The 18,598-nt window shown below is 40.0% G+C and overlaps 2 protein-coding genes across 3 annotated transcripts; one reads left to right on the plus strand and one right to left on the minus strand.

Moving 5' to 3' along the window:
- Nucleotides 1-1,441: 1,441 nt before the first annotated feature.
- LOC146696177 (uncharacterized) lies at nucleotides 1,442-7,277 on the plus strand. 2 transcript variants are annotated; one of them, XM_085474270.1, is made up of 7 exons: nucleotides 1,442-1,628; nucleotides 3,343-3,461; nucleotides 3,544-3,732; nucleotides 4,331-4,483; nucleotides 5,921-6,079; nucleotides 6,524-6,619; nucleotides 6,698-7,277. In XM_085474270.1, the coding sequence occupies exons 4-7, from the start codon at nucleotides 4,361-4,363 to the stop codon at nucleotides 7,016-7,018; spliced, it is 699 nt and encodes a 232-aa protein (XP_085330396.1). In that variant the 5' UTR covers nucleotides 1,442-1,628; nucleotides 3,343-3,461; nucleotides 3,544-3,732; nucleotides 4,331-4,360; the 3' UTR covers nucleotides 7,019-7,277. The 2 variants fall into 2 exon arrangements, with proteins under 2 accessions (XP_085330396.1, XP_085330398.1); XM_085474272.1 differs by lacking the exon at nucleotides 1,442-1,628 and adding an exon at nucleotides 2,051-2,350.
- A 1,576-nt stretch (nucleotides 7,278-8,853) lies between these two features.
- LOC146696178 (ribosomal biogenesis protein LAS1L-like) lies at nucleotides 8,854-12,306 on the minus strand. Its single transcript, XM_085474273.1, has one exon. The coding sequence runs from the start codon at nucleotides 12,140-12,142 to the stop codon at nucleotides 10,484-10,486; it is 1,659 nt and encodes a 552-aa protein (XP_085330399.1). The 5' UTR covers nucleotides 12,143-12,306; the 3' UTR covers nucleotides 8,854-10,483.
- Between the last annotated feature and the right edge of the window lie 6,292 nt (nucleotides 12,307-18,598).

Raw genomic sequence — 18,598 nt, forward strand, 5'->3', positions numbered from 1 at the left:
AAAACTGAGCATTTTTAGTTTTGTACATTATTTTGACACATGAAATGTGTCAAAATAAAGGGGGGATTTAAGGTTTAAGTTGAAATGGGTTTAGGATCATTTTAGGACTTTTGGGGTGTTTGATGATTTAGATATGGTAAAACTGAGGCAGACATTGTTATTTTCATGTTTAAGTTGAAGGATTAAAATGAACTGAATCCTGGTTAGAAGATAAACTCTTTACACACATAAAGAGCATTTAGATTAGGGCTGAACGATATATCGCATTTGCGATAATATCGCGACATGATCAAGTGCAATTTTCTAACCGCAAAGGCTGCGATTATACTGCGATTATATTATACAATTCATGGGCTGCATCCTCCTGAGGCCGCATTTGTAGACCGATTACGTCACAGCGACGCGCCGAAGGCTGTCCAAATTACTACCATATCCCAGAATTCATAGCGCGGCCCAGCCAAACTCCAGTTTCCAGCAATGGCGGCCGCTACTAAGTTTTAAAATTACTCATACTAATCTTTCTGGGTCACAAAATAAACTTTTAACATATTTTCAGGCGAGAAAGTAGTTGTGTAAACATCAAATATCTGCTCGGTTTATCAAGATATCCCATATTTGCAAAAGTGCTTCAACGTTTTCAGAGGCGTCTGCTACCCACCAGCTCGACAGCTAGCCGGGAGCTCGAGGGTTACTGATGCGGCCGAGAACGGCACAACTCCCGGCACATCATTTTCAGATCACCGCGGAGTTTCGCTGCTCGGGTTAAACGTAATATATAAGTCACTTAGACAACCTAAAAATGTTATTGTTGGGCTTTTTTCAGTGTTTTGTTTGTTCGTGAGTAAATCGGTTTGGCTGAGATTAAAGTTATTAGATTAGATAAAATAAAACTTTATTAATCCCCCGGGTGGGTTCCTCCTTGGTTTTCACACAGCTGACTAAACGTCAAACAGAAAACTTATTAAACAGAAGTATGAGACAGTCGAGAATTTACACCAGTGTCTGGTTATATTTTAGATAGCAAGAAGCAGACGGCCGAGTTTATTAAACTCCACCGAGACAGCGGTGACGCTAATCAGAAGGCTAGACCGTCCAATTTCACGCCTTTAAATTTTAAAGGCGTGTTTGTGTGTGTGTTTATACAATTGCTATTATGTTTGCACTTTATGTGTAATGTTACTGACTGCAGAGATCAGTAAGATGTGTGTATTTTTTATTTATTAGTTTTATTTATTTAATATTATTTTTTAATTGAATGACTGTCCACTGTAAAAAATCAAACTTGCAGTTGTTGAGCTTACAGTCATTTCTTTCACAATTCAACAATAAAAGTTCAGTTGGCCCATAAACTCAAATACATTAAGGGTTTCAACTAATCATTTAACGTTTTGGAGCAAAAGTTGGTCTCAGATAAAATTTATTGCTGGCAAAATGAATGAATTCAAGTTTTACATGAGTTGAAGCTGTTGGCGCCTTTCTGTGCCTGAGTACGCATGCGCATCTCATATTTTTGGATGCTACGGGGTCTACTTTGCGCTTTTGCAAGGACTGAAAGCCACCTGCCCGTCTGCCTTAATGAGAACGTGAGGCTAGGAGCTGGATAGATCGTTCATCTCAAGTTTCTAAAGGCAAGTAATGTTTCTTTTATTATATCAGACAGTATATGTTTGAACAGTCTCAATTTGTCTGTTAGAAATATCACAACTGAAGTTCTTCGTATTTTTCTGAAACTTAGCATAGCATTACTTTCTTGGCTAAGAAGCCTTGTGGCTTATGGGTATGTGTTTACTATATCATTTAAGATTCCATGTCACAAACCAATGAAAATCCGACAAACTTCGCTACTAAAGAGGCGCGCTCATATCTGACAAGCCTCCGCGACACCCCCTATGCGTATTTCATGAAGTGCAGTCTGTGGCCGCCATACCACCGAACGAAACAAAATAGGCTGGCTCACTCATGACCAACGGCAGCAACCCCCCGCCGCTATTTAAATAAAATAAAATAAAATAAAGTTCGGGGGCGCCTGCTGCCATGTTATTTAATTTGTTCGAATCACATCTAGCCAATAAAATGTGTGCTTTAGTTTCTGTGTGAACGGGGTGGTGGAGTCCTCATGGCCAGCGAGCTCCACTAAATGAAATATGAGATGTGACAATATAGTTTATATCGATATAGTCTACATTATCATTATACTCGTGGAGCCGCAAGTTTGCCTCTCTTTCGTCCACTTTTGTCTCTACGCTGTGTTACTCCGCCTCTCTCCTTCACTGAACACAACTCCCCCTCCCCCATCGCTTCACCTGCAGGCAACGACAAGATGGACACGGCAGCTATCAAAGAGGAGCTGGTCGGTAAAAAGAAAACATTTGAAGATGACTATTTTAGTGCTGTCAGCGTAAAGTTAATGCCATAACTGCATTAACGGGGCAAATCTCCGTTAACTAGTTACCGCGGATCACCCCGTGCGTGGGGCTGGGTGGCGTTAGTGAGCTAACCGGGCTAACGCGTTGACGCACGGCCTAAAATCCTTTCATCTCAAAAATCGACAGTCTGCCTTATGTATGAATTCTGGTTGTGCTTACTGACCTCGAACCAATTTTATGTGGTACACAGCTTAAAAAAATATGTCAAAAAATGTTTTGGTACGACTTTGGTAAGCTATGAAGCTGCACTGCTTGATGGATTGTTGGAGCATTACGGCTACCGAGGAGCCTCGCAGAGTGATACGTACTCTGCTTCAACGTAATATTACCATATTATGCGTGTAAGGACCATAAATGGCACCTGTAAGAGACACGGTTACAAAGAGAATTTCAAACTCCAGGCTGTCAGTTGCGCAGTAGAACTTGGAAACAGAGCAACTGCAAAATCTGTCTTTGTTATTATGCTCAGCATCTTTTATTTTACATTTTGACTGCACAATTGTGAGCTTTTTGTTATGCACAAAACAACATTGTTTTGGTTTATTTATGGAGCACCATTAATAAATGCACTGATAATTTAAACAGATGCTTCAGGAGTTTTATCCCACTCATACTCTCAATCCAATGTTTGTCATTCTAAGTTGTAAAACCAATCACACAAAATTATCCTTGGCTTACATAATACATCCCAGTATACTGTTGGTGCATTCCATGTAGAATACAATTTGTTAATAATAAATTAAATAAATTAAACATTTGATGTAATGTATGTTTTGTAAATTATTTGTTTTACTGTGTTTCACATGGCATTTTACAAGGCAGAATCAGCTCACTTTAGTGAGCCAAAAAAATTCTTAAGTAATGTCAGGAAGCTGGTATTTTATTTTAAAACTAATTGCTATTTTTATTTATTTAGAGAATTAAAAGCCAACTCCAGACCACTGCTTGTCCTGATTTATGAGGGACTGATGAGGAGTTGGTAAGGAGAGGAATCAGAACAGGAGTGCCTGCCCCCCGCCCCAAACACATTATCAGGTAATGTAACTTTGGTAATTTGAGATTAATTCAGGTTTCTTTTGAATTGTTGACACTGTCCTCTCCTCTCTTCTCATTATAGCTTTTGTATGCAGTGCCAGTTCTGCTCTTTTGTCTGTTCAAGCCAAGAAGTACTCTTAAGACATCACCAGCTACGACATAGAAGAGGATTTCATTTGCCCTGTGTTTACAGTGACTGCGTCTGTTCGTTCAGGACACGAGGGGCATTGAAGTCTCACCTCAGCAGATCACACAACAGGGCTAAGAAAAGGCAGGAGATCTCAACATTTTTTTGTGATTTTTGTGAATTTAAGGAAAACTGCTCACAGCATACATTTATTTCACATATTTTAAGGCACTTAAAAAAAATCAGACTGTATCCTGTCCTTTCCAAAAATGTGACTATGCTACCAACAATTTAACAACCTTTACGTCACACACAAGCAGAAAGCACAAAAACTCAAAAGATATAAAAAACTGTATTAGACTGATTTCTCATGCAAATGCATGTCCTAGTGAAAGTAGCTCCCCTGATAAATCCTTAAATACCTCTCAGGAGCCAGAGACATTACCAAGTGGTTCAGGTGTAGCATCAAGTGATAAAGAGGACAATGAGTTTGTAGATTACCAATGTCTTGAACATAAAATAGCTAGACTTTTTCTATGCATGCAAACATTGTTACATGTTTCTAAAAGTGCTTTGCAGAGAATTATTGAGGAAATTAGTGACATTTTAAAATTTTCTCAGGTTCATTCATTTCAAAGAATCAAACAGGTGCTTGCTTAACAGAACATTGAGGCAGATGATGATGTAATTAAAAATATAAATGATGCACTTTTCAAAACCAACCCATTAATTATCTCAACAGAACCAAAAGGTGAAGAAGAGGGATAAGAACATGGCACTCATCACCCAAAAGATGGACATCACATTCTCTCTCAGGAGGAAAGAAGTTGTGGAGATGCAGCCCTTGGTCAAGGAAATGCAGCTCAGATGGCCAGCTCTCTTCTTGAAAGAACAGGTAAGATAATCTCTTAAATATTTAAAGGAAAACTTCCGTTTTTTTCTTCTTCCCTTTTTCCCCAGTGTGGTCTTATTTCTAAAATTGAAAACGTTCATTTATTCACCCAGAAAAATTTCAAGGCATTTGGAGTTGTTAGAAAGAAATTTTAATCCCAATGTTACGAGTCAGTCGTTTTGCAAGAGAGAGCTGAGCCACGGTTATGGGGAAAGGATTCACTGAGACAACTAAGAAATGCCTGAATTAAGCCAAAAACCACTCTGGAGGGATTTTAATCTAAGGAAATAACATTAAAATGTGTTTAAAAGCTCCAAAAAGTTGATTTTACATGATATAGGACCTTTACAATTCCTTCTGAACAACTCCAAATGCCTCGAAACTTGTCTGGGTGAGTAAATGAACGTGAGCTCCATTTCTTGTGCCCTTGAGAAGCATCTGTTTGTATCACTCCAATATCTTGTAGAAAAGGTTGAAGGCTACCGTTGAGCTAACAATGCAGAACAATAAAATATAAAAAAATACTTGGCTCTAAAAATATGAACTCTATTGAAGTGAAATCTATTTACTTGTCAACTTGCTGTGTATAATAACGGATTGCTTTTATTTCGCTCTTCTCTGGGCACCCAAAGCGCTTTATAATTCCACTACTCACTCACTCACTCTCACATTCACACATCGGTGCAGGGAAACCACAGTTGTAGCCACAGCTGCCCTGGGGTAGACTGACAGAAGTGACGCTGCCATATCGCGCCACTGGCCCCTCTGGCCAACACCAGTAAGCGGTGGGGTAAAGGGTCTTTCCCAAGGACACAACGACCAGGACAGAGAGAGCTGGGGATAGAACCAGCATCCTTCCGGTTACAGATGAGCTTCCCAACCCCCTGAACCACGGTCGCCGCAATGACTTGTCTTCACTGGGCATCTAGAATCTTTTGGTGCTGACCCTTAGCGGGCAACAGCCATGAAACTCACAGAACAGGATTGAGAAAGTCACTTACGTGTTATGAAAGTATACAAATTTGACCACAGGATGTTATTCTTACTTCATTTCTACATAACTATAAAATTAATGGAATTTTTTCAATGAATTTAAAATACAATTTATTGATTTATTTCTTTTCTGCAATACATCCTGTAACAATTGAAACCATTATTTTGTCTTATCAACATTTGATTAGGTATTCTATAGACTTACTGTAAAATCTGCCGATCAGATTTTTCTTGTTTTTTGTTTTTTTTTAATACGTCAGTTATAATTTGTACCACCACTACCACTAAAAGAAAAAAAAAAATCCAATCAAGGCCTGACCAATAGATCAACCGAGACTAACTAAATGTTTTGAAATTAAGCTCTTTTAACCAAATTTGAAAACAATGTGATTTTTATATAATGTACCTTTAAAAGTTTTCTTCTATATTTTTTTTGTTGCTTTGTAGATTTGTGCGGAATTCTCACGCATTACCACCAAGGATCTCATGGGGACCTTCATGACTGCCCTCGACACTTACTCACTTCGGCTGATTAAGCTGTATCGAATTAGAAAAGCTGCTTTCCGCAATGACATGGATTCCCTGTTGCAGAAGTTTGATGAACAGGTAATATATAAAAATGTATTTGTGTCTGGTTTATGAGGAACCTGAAGTTCCCACTGTAACGAAAGATACTTTATTAAATATTTACTAAATTGATGTAAAAATTGTTAGTTTTCAAAAAGTGTGTCCTGAATGGGATTACAAGCTAACAAGCAGCGCTGTTTGGCAGATTGCAGGTAATGACAGACAGTTCAACTCTCATCCCACTCATGGCACTTTTTGTTATAAATGTTGTAATAAGTGTGCTACATTTGTTGCACATCAAAATTACTTAAAAAATAAATAAATAAAAAAAACTGACAAAAACATGACCAATTATCTGTAATAACTCATTTCAACATCTTATTTCTTAAGGCTGTATTTTGAGCAACAACACTTAATGTGTTTTAAAAACAAAATGGTAGGTTTATAAATGAGACTGAGTCTTATTTGATTTCCTTGTTTTAGGTCTCAAACATAGTCCAGCATCGACGAACCATCAGTTTGGAAGGGTTACCGATATTTGTTCGCGACGACGAGACCAAACTCTTCTTAACATGTCTGGTGAGTATGCAAATCTACTCAATCTTCAGTTTTGGTTTTCAGAGACTTATATGTACTGTTGTTTTTTATTTTGCATAGGATACAGATCCAGTTGAGAGGGCAACCCGAGGTGTTACGGTGGGCATCCTCACTGTTCTGGAGGACTACGTGGGACCCAACTCGCAGTCCACAGTGGTCAACACTGCCATTGTTTTGGAAGAGGACATTATTCTTGATGATCTGCCAGACCTTCCCACTGCCTTTGCCTACTTGTTTGGCCTACTTTATGGGCTCAACATGGAGTTTCCCAAAGAACTCAAGTACACATTTGAAGCTGTGCAACACATTTTTATGGAGTTGACATCTACCTGTTCCCAGAGGATAAGAAGCTTCAAAACCAAGCTCTTAACCAAAGTCTAACCTATTTGACAACATGTTCAACTCAAATGCAACTTGTGTAAAACAGAATGGCAATTTGTTTTGATTTACTGTTTTTGGGTTTCGTGGCAAGTTGCTCTGAAAAAAGTTAATTTCTGTCTTTAAGAAAACGGTAAGGTGCAGAAAGTTCTGAATCAATGTCTTCTGTTCTAACTTTACTTAATGTAGCTTGCATGGCTGATTGCAGATTTCATGTATAACATGTTATTATAAAATGTTGAAAGGTTTTATTCTAACTTGAGCTGTTTTAAAAAATTTTATAATCTGGTTTTAGGTACATTTGTATTAGTTTTATAACAAATGTGGCGCGATACTGAACTTCACAGGAAATTGGAGTGTTGATACCATTACTATTAAAAGACAAGTGGTGGAAAAATTTGTTTGAAAGTTGTTAGCTGTATGGAAACCAGGAAGTTGTTCACATCCTGCCATCTGATGTTTTGAATCTGTTTGTTAGTGACTATCTATTAGGGCTGAACGATTATGGAAAATAATCTAATTGCAATTTTTTTGCCCCAATATTGCGATGCGATATGCGATTATTTTTTAAGGTCTTTGTCTTCTGTATTATTAAACAAAGACAAGCAATACATCATATAGTATGGCCAATACTATATTACATTAATTTTAAACTGTTCTTTCCTGGAAGACAGACCTCTGTTATGATGACATGAGGTGATGCATGAATTGATGACTGACATTTTTATTTAACTTCTTCAATCACAACAGTATATTTGAACATACACAATAGTTTATTTTTAGCTTACAAACATCTGAGCATAAAGTGCTGACAAGGAACCCTGGTGTAAACATTAAAATGAAAGTCAGTACAATGTGCAGATTGCAGAAATATACATAAAAAAAATCAGTGGCTTTACCACACAGTTTTTCGACATCTGTGAACACAGTCATTCAGTTAAAAAATAATATTAAATAAATAAAACTAATAAATAAAAAATACACACATCTTACTGATCTCTGCAGTCAGTAACATTACACATAAAGTGCAAACATAATAGCAATTGTATAAACACACACACAAACACGCCTTTAAAATTTAAAGGCGTGAAATTGGACGGTCTAGCCTTCTGATTAGCGTCACCGCTGTCTCGGTGGAGTTTAATAAACTCGGCCGTCTGCTTCTTGCTATCTAAAATATAACCAGACACTGGTGTAAATTCTCGACTGTCTCATACTTCTGTTTAATAAGTTTTCTGTTTGACGTTTAGTCAGCTGTGTGAAAACCAAGGAGGAACCCACCCGGGGGATTAATAAAGTTTTATTTTATCTAATCTAATAACTTTAATCTCAGCCAAACCGATTTACTCACGAACAAACAAAACACTGAAAAAAGCCCAACAATAACATTTTTAGGTTGTCTAAGTGACTTATATATTACGTTTAACCCGAGCAGCGAAACTCCGCGGTGATCTGAAAATGATGTGCCGGGAGTTGTGCCGTTCTCGGCCACATCAGTAACCCTCGAGCTCCCGGCTAGCTGTCGAGCTGGTGGGTAGCAGACGCCTCTGAAAACGTCGAAGCACTTTTGCAAATATGGGATATCTTGATAAACCGAGCAGATATTTGATGTTTACACAACTACTTTCTCGCCTGAAAATATGTTAAAAGTTTATTTTGTGACCCAGAAAGATTAGTATGAGTAATTTTAAAACTTAGTAGCGGCCGCCATTGCTGGAAACTGGAGTTTGGCTGGGCCGCGCTATGAATTCTGGGATATGGTAGTAATTTGGACAGCCTTCGGCGCGTCGCTGTGACGTAATCGGTCTACAAATGCGGCCTCAGGAGGATGCAGCCCATGAATTGTATAATATAATCGCAGTATAATCGCAGCCTTTGCGGTTAGAAAATTGCACTTGATCATGTCGCGATATTATCGCAAATGCGATATATCGTTCAGCCCTAATCTAAATGCTCTTTATGTGTGTAAAGAGTTTATCTTCTAACCAGGATTCAGTTCATTTTAATCCTTCAACTTAAACATGAAAATAACAATGTCTGCCTCAGTTTTACCATATCTAAATCATCAAACACCCCAAAAGTCCTAAAATGATCCTAAACCCATTTCAACTTAAACCTTAAATCCCCCCTTTATTTTGACACATTTCATGTGTCAAAATAATGTACAAAACTAAAAATGCTCAGTTTTCCCCACTCATGATCCAATCTATGTCATGAAAATGAACTTAAAACAGAACAGTCATCAGTCATGTGCTTAGCCTTAGTCCAGTCTTTACCTCAGTGTCCAGTTGGTCCAACCTTAGTTCAGTTCGTCCGTCCAGTCACCGTCCATTCATACGTATTCACACCAGGTATTTCCTCTTTCTTGCCGAGACAACAAGAAACTGTTCCTCTTTCACAGTTGCGAGTAAACATAACTAACCTCTCACCTATAAATGATTCTCTCTAACTAAGTGTGTGTGTGTGTATATGTCGTCCTCAAATGCTCTCTCATCTCACCCGTTGCACTTCTGACCTTCCACCAGACCAGAGGCTCATCAAATAGCCTCGTCTAACCTGCTCCTCAGAATAACTTAGACTCTGCTTTCATTAATGCAAACTTTCTGCAACTTAGTCTTTCTGAAAGACACACACTGTTTAAACCTCTGAATGCAATATCAATGCTGCAGATTATATTATTAATGCAATGGTGACGATGACGATTATTTAACAATAGCAGTAAAATAATTTCCCTGCTCCACACTCCCTCTCTCGACCTCTGGTACACCAGAGGTCGCAATACATTGTGTCCTCGCTCTGACCCTCTCTTGTGGTCCATCCGGCCTCGGGCCTCCAGGATCCTCACCCCCTGTGGTCGCCGAGATCTTCTGCAAAGGAAACAAAACACCTTTTCCTGCATCTCCCTAACTTATCATAGTTGGGACTCTTTAATCAAAAGCCTTATCCTAATTATGTTCTTGACTTATAGACTTGTATTTATATATATTCTTCAACGTTACTCATCATTTTACCACTCTCTTAAAACGCTGACACTAACTTCATTTTAAAACCTCACATTTCCTATGTTATAACCTGTTTTTGATATAGCCTTTTTATTTCATTTTGCTCCTTTTAATGTAACAATACCTTATAATTCTAGTTTATCAGACTTAATCAAAACCTATGCTTTCCTTCCTTTGGTCCTTCTTTAAATCAGAACATTTTGTCTTCTGAAAGTTTTATTTCTGCTTCTGCCAACATGTTTAGTTAACGAGCTCGACTGGACAGAAACAATCACAACTGCTGAACCTGCACTGTGCTCATGGTTAAAATTCCACAACATTTTGTCTTCTGAATATTGTATTTTTGCTTCAAAACTGCTTCTAGCACAACAAGAGTCAGCGGAGGCTGGAATGACAACAACAACAACAATCTTGTGCTTAACATAAAACAAAAAATAACACAAGTAACAAAAATAACACAAGTAACTTAAAAAAGCTTCAGTCCACATTTCAGTTTGTTGAGCTCGCTGTTGCTCCAGAGGAGGCCCTCAGCTGGCCGGGCTGGAGCCGAGGCCCCGGGGATGCTGCTACGTGTCGCGCTGCTCTCCAGCTCCACTGGCTGGTCAAACACAGTCATTATCGAATAATTGTCCACCATGAGGCACGACGGGTCGTCCGACTGTCCAGGAACTTTACCAAGGTCATAGTTCTTCCATGTGACATTATCAGTGCACACCTGCCACGGAGAACCTCTGAGGGCAAGTGCTCTTTCAGCCTGCACGTCTGCCCATTTGCGGTCCTCACTTCTCTCCGAGTCCATCGGTGAGGAGTGTTGCATCTGGTCCAGCAGCATACTCACAGTATATATGGGCTGCTGCTGCTGCAGAGGTGTGCTGGCCTCTGAGCGCTCTGTCTGTGTGTAGATGGAGCAGAGCTGGAACAGCTTCTCTCTGGTTTCCTGAGGGGGGGGATGCTCCATGTCATCCAGGACTAGCTGGATCAGGTGAGGTGTGCTGATGCAGGGGGCATCCAGACATGCAGAGAGAAGCTGCTGCCACCTCAGCTTGATGCGGTCGATGAAAATCCTGTCCTTCATTCTGGCTTTCTTCTGCAACTTTGTCTCAAAATGATATTCAAATTTGTTGTTGTTGCAGAGGAAGACTTCTGAAATCCATGCAGAAATATAGAAACACCTGTGACCGTTGGGCTCTTTGCTGAGCAGCTTCAGTTCCACAAAGAGCTTCTCCAGGAAGAGGTGAATGAAAGACGAAGAGTTAAGCATCTTTAGCAGGGGCAGCCAAAAGCGCAGGAAGGTTTGTGGGACTCTGGGCTCAGTGGGACTGGCACTGTCAGATGTTGCACAGCCTAATGCTTCCAGCTGCTCCATGGTAGGAACAAGAAAACCGTCTTCCAGCAGCACATCAATCAACAGCTCCCTGGACCCCAGTGCAAACTGCTTGATCTCACCCAGCAAACAACTCATGTCTGCTAAGGGGGCCTGCCACAAGCTCTTCCCCTTGTCTTCAGGAGACCCATCATCAAAAGCTTGGTACTGGTCCTTCTGAAAAGAGATCAGCAGCTCCCGAGCGTTTCTGCAGGCATCCACTTCTTTCTGCCTGGCAACGAGCTGCTCATCGGGGCCTCCTCCCAGCTGTCTGGACCAAAACTCCTGCTGGAGCCACTCCAGGGCCACCTTACATCCCTTTCGGCACCATTTCAAAGAAGGAAGAGTCCCACGCATGATTTCGTGCCTCAGATCCACCACCCACTCGGGGATGTTCAAGTTTCCAGCCAGTTGCCTCAGCGGCTGGGCCTTTCTCCCCTGCTGGCGATCCGTGATAAGATTAACAAATCTTACCAGGGCCGTCCCGTACATCAGGGTCAAGTCATCTCCGGTAAGCTGTCCGGACCGGTCCCGCACCTGGCAGCGCACGAGGTCTGCTGTGCAGTCCACGGCCACGGGAAAACTATCAGCGCACCTGGCCCTCCAAGCCGATATCCTCTCTAACGCAAACCTCTGCAGAGAGGAGTCCATCGAGTAAAGGTAGTCCCGAACCTGATCCCACTCCGCTTTGTTAAGCCAGGCTACCACATGGCGTGTTTTCTCAGAGCCCTTTTTATTCATTGTGCGCGCTCCGGACCTCATGCTCAATCTCTCACTCACCGGGAAAAGCCGCTCGCCTCACGCAGAGACCACTCGCAGATTTATATGACAGAGGACCGCGTTCAGAGCTTCGAGTTTTACAGTTGCTTGTCGCACAGCAACCAGGAAATGACGCTAACGTTTTCTTCGGCTTCGTTTGTGGCTGACGTTCACCCTGCGGGCACGCTGACGCCACCTGCTGGATTGGAGGATGGAGCGATGGTTCTACAGAGCGCTTATTTACATGATGCTGGTCATAAACGAGCTTTCTTTGGCTATGGTCAATGGCGTGTCCAGCGGGGTGGCCTGGGGGGGCACAGGCCACCCCCCCAACCAGACTGGCCACCCCAGGTGCCACCCCAAAGGCAAAACAATAAAATTCAATCAAATATCAAATGTCCGATTATGTTTTCACGGTGACGCTCAGATATCCGAGTGTAAGTGAATGCAGCATCGGCTTCTGCGCTATGTGCATCACGTTAGCAAAGGTAGGAGAGCCAAGCACGAAAGACGTCACTGCAGGAAACAATTTTTCGGTGAAAGAAAATGAGGACAGAATAAATGTCCCGGTAAGTAATATTAAGTTTGTTGAGTTTAGTAAACTTCGGCGAAATTAGAATACCAAGGAAAAAATAACACTTAAAGAATTATTGCAGCCGTGGAATATTTCAGACAGTATGCTACAGAGGGGAGCTAACATAAGAGTTATGAGTTATAAGATGTAATCTAAGTCGTAACATTGCTGTATGGAGCTGCAGATTTGGTTGCAGGTTAACATAGCTGGACTGGCCATCGGGCTTATTTGACTTATTTTTTATTTTTTTTGTAACGGCATGAACAATGAGAGGTGGTGGATTGGCCAGATGCAGGTCGATGTGTAGAAATAACTCCGTTGTTTGGTGGTGGCTATGGCGGGGCTTCCACAGAGGCAGCAGGTGGATGAGGGAAGGGGAGGCAGGAGGAGAGCCCCGAGGCAGCCGCCAGTCCGAGTGTCAGGGGAACTGAACTTCAGGTAAGAAGTTATGACCTGCAGTCTATCTGGGTCAGATATGAACTAAGTTTAGGTGGAGTTTATTTTCGTTGTGCTGACTTTTTACTGTCAGTTGCAATAACTCATACTGCGTTCTAGCCAGCTTGGAGTTTTTATACAGCTGTTCGGTTGCTATGATGTTACTGATAGTGAACTTTATTTTATTCATAAGGTTAGTTAGTAGAGTTGCCAACGGCTCCTTAAAAAAATGGAATGGTCCCTCAATCAGAGAAAATATTACACGTTTCGTATTGAGCTGAGAAGAGACGCAGTTTGTCCCGAACTTCAGCTAGAATGGAAAAAGACACAAAGCTGGATTTATTCTGTCTTTACGCTGCACAGCTGCCTCTTCTCTCATCCTCCCTCTCCTGTTGCTACTTCAATCATGAAACTGATCGATGATCAGCTGATCGGCTTTTCTCTCTTGTTTATCGCCCACTTTGCGCCAGAAAGACGAAACCAGCAGATGTCGCGCTAAACAACAGCAGCACGTTTAAGCTTGATCGGCTGTTGTTAGAATTTATTTAATATTAATTTCTAGTATCAGCTGATGTTTGCTGGAGCCACAGCTGTAAAGCTGCTGGTCATGATGTCGGTTTGGATATCTGGTGAGAGGGAAACGTGAAGACCACCCACCAGGATCCTTTTTTATGTAGCTGACAGCTGGTAACTGTGCAGGGGCGGGTCTAGCAAAGTTTTGCCAGGGGGCCAGGTAGGGCATTAACAGGGAAAGGGGGCACAAAGAAATACTTTTCTTTCCTATTCTCATTTAAAATATCTAGCTTTTATTAAATAATTATCTAAATCTTACAACCAAAGTTTTTATCTGACGTAAAATGTATAGAAATCATACATATACCAAAAAGACTGTACATCACTGTCACAACAGGGTTTGTTTTCATTCAAAGGCTTTATGGCTTTAATACCTGGTGGGTCGGTCTGTAGTCAAAATGCCCGATTTTCTGTCCCAGTCCAGCCCTGCAGGTTATACTGGCAGTGTCACCATGCCAGCTGAATGTATTTCATCATCAGCCAGTGTTGTTCTTTATCAATATTACCAAAGTTTACCATAAGGCAGCATAGAAAGTATTTACTTGCTTTCAGGTTTTATTCAAATATTAGTCTTTTCAGTTGTTTCTCCACTTTTTTCCTGTTTCAAAATCAAACACCAGTTTGTGAGAAGATTATCTTCTTTTTTTAACAGGCAGAGAAAGTTTTGCATTGGAATGGCTAATTTGTCAATTGTTTGCTACAAATGTTCGTATTTTAATATTCAAAAATGTTTTTGCCCAAAACATATGTGCAGTATATGTCAGTAAAAATACTATGCAAATATTGCTGTCCTTGAATGCTGAGTAAACACTGACAAAGCACTGATTGTATCTCTTGTACTTTATCAACGCAGTATCTAAAAACTTTGCACCGTAGTGGTTAAAATCTCATTCTAATAAGAGTTAAAAGTGCATTCGGTTATTAGGTTTATAGGATTATTGAATTATGGTTAAGGGTTGGTAGAATTTTTTTTTAAAAACATTATCTGCCAATTAAATCTGCCACCCTTCTCCAAATCTGTGCCCCTACCTGGCCCCCCCAACAAAAATTTTCTAGACACGCCACTGTACCTGTGTAGTTGGTGCACTGTCCCACAACATCACTCATGCTCAAGATTTACACAGGGCCAGATACCTACATTCAAGCTACCTTCTCGTAACAGCACAGTGATACAGAATTTTAGGATTTGTTTTAATAATGCACAAAAGTATTACAACTTAACTCTTAAAAATGTTAATCAAGAAACTGGGTTTTATGACGTGCAGCATGTCATAGCACGTAAAGCACGTGCAGTGCTTTAATTTGCTTCTCTTGCTATCTATGCATTTTTTCTGATACCTTCACAGGTGTTGAATAAACAAATGTTTGACCCTCACACAGAGCAGCTGTGCACGTCAAATAATGAGAAGTGCCACAACTTTCAATGTGTTAATGCATCAACTTCACTTGCAGCACAGGTGGTGGACTTTAAAGAAGGGTAACAAGATTGAATTGTGCAACAATGCTGATGAAGTGAAGAAGCTTCTCGGATGAGAGGTGAAACGTCTTCAAGCAACTTAAAGAAGTCCAGATGCTTTTCTTTACAAGCTCCTTTGACTACGATGACCTGAATGACTGAGAACCTTCACAGACAACAATGCTGATTCTGTAGTTTATTGTATGACACCGTTATGTTTCCTTTACATGAACTGTGGGCAGTAGTAGCACTGATGTTGGTCGCTATGGTATTTGTAACTGTGGGTGTTCCTGTAGGGCTACGCGTGAGAATTCACAAATGTGCTGTTGCAACTTCCTCAAAAGCTGCAGTTGCTGCAGCCTCTGAGAAATGCTCACAGATTGATAGGTATGTTATGGAGCCTCGCAAGGCACATTGAAGAAAAAAAATTTGAACATGTATTTTGCGAGATGAAGATAGTGCTCAGTGGAAGGGGAAACACTCGTGGCTAGGTGTACTTTGATCTGGTGGTCTTTGTTGCATTCATTAACAACCAGCTGCAGTACTCTGTACAGCTTTACAGGTATTGATGGAAGCATGATAAATGCAAAGAAAAAAACTCTCAAGATCTTGCAAAACATTTGTGGGATCTTGCAAAAGTAAGTTTTGACAGAATTTGTTCTGTTTAGTGTGGTGCACAATAGCAATTTTCTAAGATCACACTTTAGCAATAAATTGACTTTGTGAAGTCCTTTATCATTCTTATTGTCATGGGCATATCCTATTATCTTTTTTCTATACATTAGATTTTATTTGTTGTCCCGTATACCAATTTGTCATTCTTTGTGAAATGCAGATGCATAAAACAGTTCTATGCAAAACATGCATGCTACTTTCATGCTGCACATTCTACAACAAACACTTATTTTGTCGTGAATAAAACTTATAACTAAAAAATTAAAAAACAACCCTCTTAAGGTAAGGAAATCACAAAAAGTTTAATCTATGCCTCTGGACATACATATTGTCAGTGGAAGAAACTCATCCATCCTCCTGACCCGCTTCTTGAAGATGGGAATCACCACCTCGGTCCCCCAATCCAGAGGTACCCCTAATCTCCATGCAACATTGTAGAAACGTGTCAACCAGGACAGCCCTATAACATCCAGAGCCTTCAGTTACTCAGGGCAAACCTTTTCCACCCCAAGGAGTTGTAGTTTATTACAATAAAAACAGTCAAAACAGCACTGGTCAGAAGGCAACAAGAATTAAAATATTACAATATAAAAATAAATGCTAAAAATAAAATTCTAGAAAGAATTCATGATGCACGAGAATGTGTGAGAATACAGATGGGGACCTCTGCCAGGCGCTCCAAGTGCACCCTCACGTTTAGGCACCCCAGATCTGTCCAACATCCTTTCCTACGACCTGATCCAACGCACCACCAGGTGTTCATCAGTTGACAGCTCAGCATCTCTCTTCACCCAACTCTCCAGAACATACAGCCACAGATCTGATGATATGATTACAAATTCAATGACTGTTCTCGCCTCTATGCAGATGCTCCATGTTTATCTCTGTAAGAAAGTTGTGGAGGAGAATCTGTTCCTGTGTGGTGTGTGATCGTAAGCTCTGGATTTTCCTGTCGAACTTACCTTTACAATGGAGATTCACCCTATAGCTGTCAGTGATCATGGTCCTGTATCTTTAACACTAATGCACAAGAATAATACTACGCCAAGAAAAAACTGGAGATTTAATATATCACTACTTAAAGATGAAGACTTTATTAAATATTTTAAAAAAGAGTGGACTTCATATTTGGACTATAATGACACTCCCGAAACATCAGCTTCTGTTCTATGGGAAGCAGGGAAAGCTGTGATGAGAGGTAAAATAATTTCTTTCTCATCACATAAAAAGAAAAAAGAAAACAAAAATATTCAGGAAAAAAACATCAAATCACTAGAAGAAGCCTACGCGTCCCACCAAGATCAGGAAACATTGAACAAAATACGCAAAACAAAACTAGAATTAAATGAGATAATTGATAAAAAAAAAAAAAATTCTTAGTACAAAGACTACACCTACAAAATTATGAACATGGTAATAAATCCGGTCAATTTCTAGCAAACCAGCTAAAAATAAATAAAGAAAAAACAACTATATGTGCTGTTCAAGATTCATCTGGGAACACAATATATGAACCGATACAAATAAACAGCATTTTCAGGGATTTCTATAAAATGTTGTATTCACCACAAATAAACCCATCTAAAAAAGAAATTGATCAGTTTTTGGACAACATAGCTCTTCCAAAATTATTGGACACTCAAGCAATGGCACTGGATTCACCACTGACACCAGGTGAACTCCAGGAAGTCCTGATAAGTATGCCCAATAATAAGGCTCCAGGTCCAGATGGCTTTCCTGCAGAATTCTACAAAGAATTCTGGTCGATTCTAGCACCAGTTTTCTACAGAACGTTGTTGGAAATTAAAGAAAAGGGCAGACTTCCATCAAATATGAATTCTGCAAACATTAATCTCCTGCTAAAACCAGGCAAAGACCCTGTATATCCCTCAAGCTATCGTCCAATATCCCTTATAAACTTAGACCTTAAAATAATCTGCAAAGCTCTCTCAAAGAGACTGGAGAAAATAACCCCCCTCTTAATTCATCCTGACCAAACTGGTTTCATAAAAGGTAGGCACTCATCAACAAATACACGTAGATTACTTAATTTGATAGACTACTCATACAGTAAAAACCTAGAAACTACAATATTCTCTTTAGAGGCAGAAAAAGCATTTGACAGAGTTAACTGGAAATTTCTATTTGCAACTTTACACAAATTTGGTTTTGGATCCTCTTTCATAAACTGGTTAAAATATTATATAATTCCCCAACAGCTTGTGTTAGAACAAATGACCAGACATCCTCCAGCTTCTGTCTCTTGAGGGGCACCAGGCAGGGATGCCCACTCTCCCCTTCACTGTTTGCAATTTTTATTGAACCACTAGCAGCAGCAATTAGACAGAATTCAGTAATTAAGGGCATAAAATGCAAGAACGTGGAACATAAAATCAGCCTTTATGCGGATGATGTGTTACTCTTTCTCCAAAATTCACAAACCAATATCTCTGGGGTGATTGAATTGATAAACTCTTTTGCAAGAATATCAGATTACTCAATTAAATGGTCAAAATCTACAGTCCTACCGATTAATTGCTCCCTCCATAATTCCTCTTCTACACCACTGCAATCAGGAAATATAAAATATTTAGGTATTAATGTTTCTCCCAAGCTTGCAGATCTAACTAAATTAAACCATATCCCACTTTTAAAGAAGGTAGAAGATGATCTGGCTAGATGGAAATGTCTACCCATATCACTCATGGGAAGGGTTGCCGCTATAAAAATGATGGTCTTACCAAAA

The sequence above is a fragment of the Copadichromis virginalis genome, linkage group LG12 (assembly GCF_057382275.1).
Source record: "Copadichromis virginalis isolate Kocher_CV1m ecotype Utaka linkage group LG12, C_Virginalis_male_GT1.1, whole genome shotgun sequence".
Lineage (NCBI taxonomy): Eukaryota > Metazoa > Chordata > Actinopteri > Cichliformes > Cichlidae > Copadichromis > Copadichromis virginalis.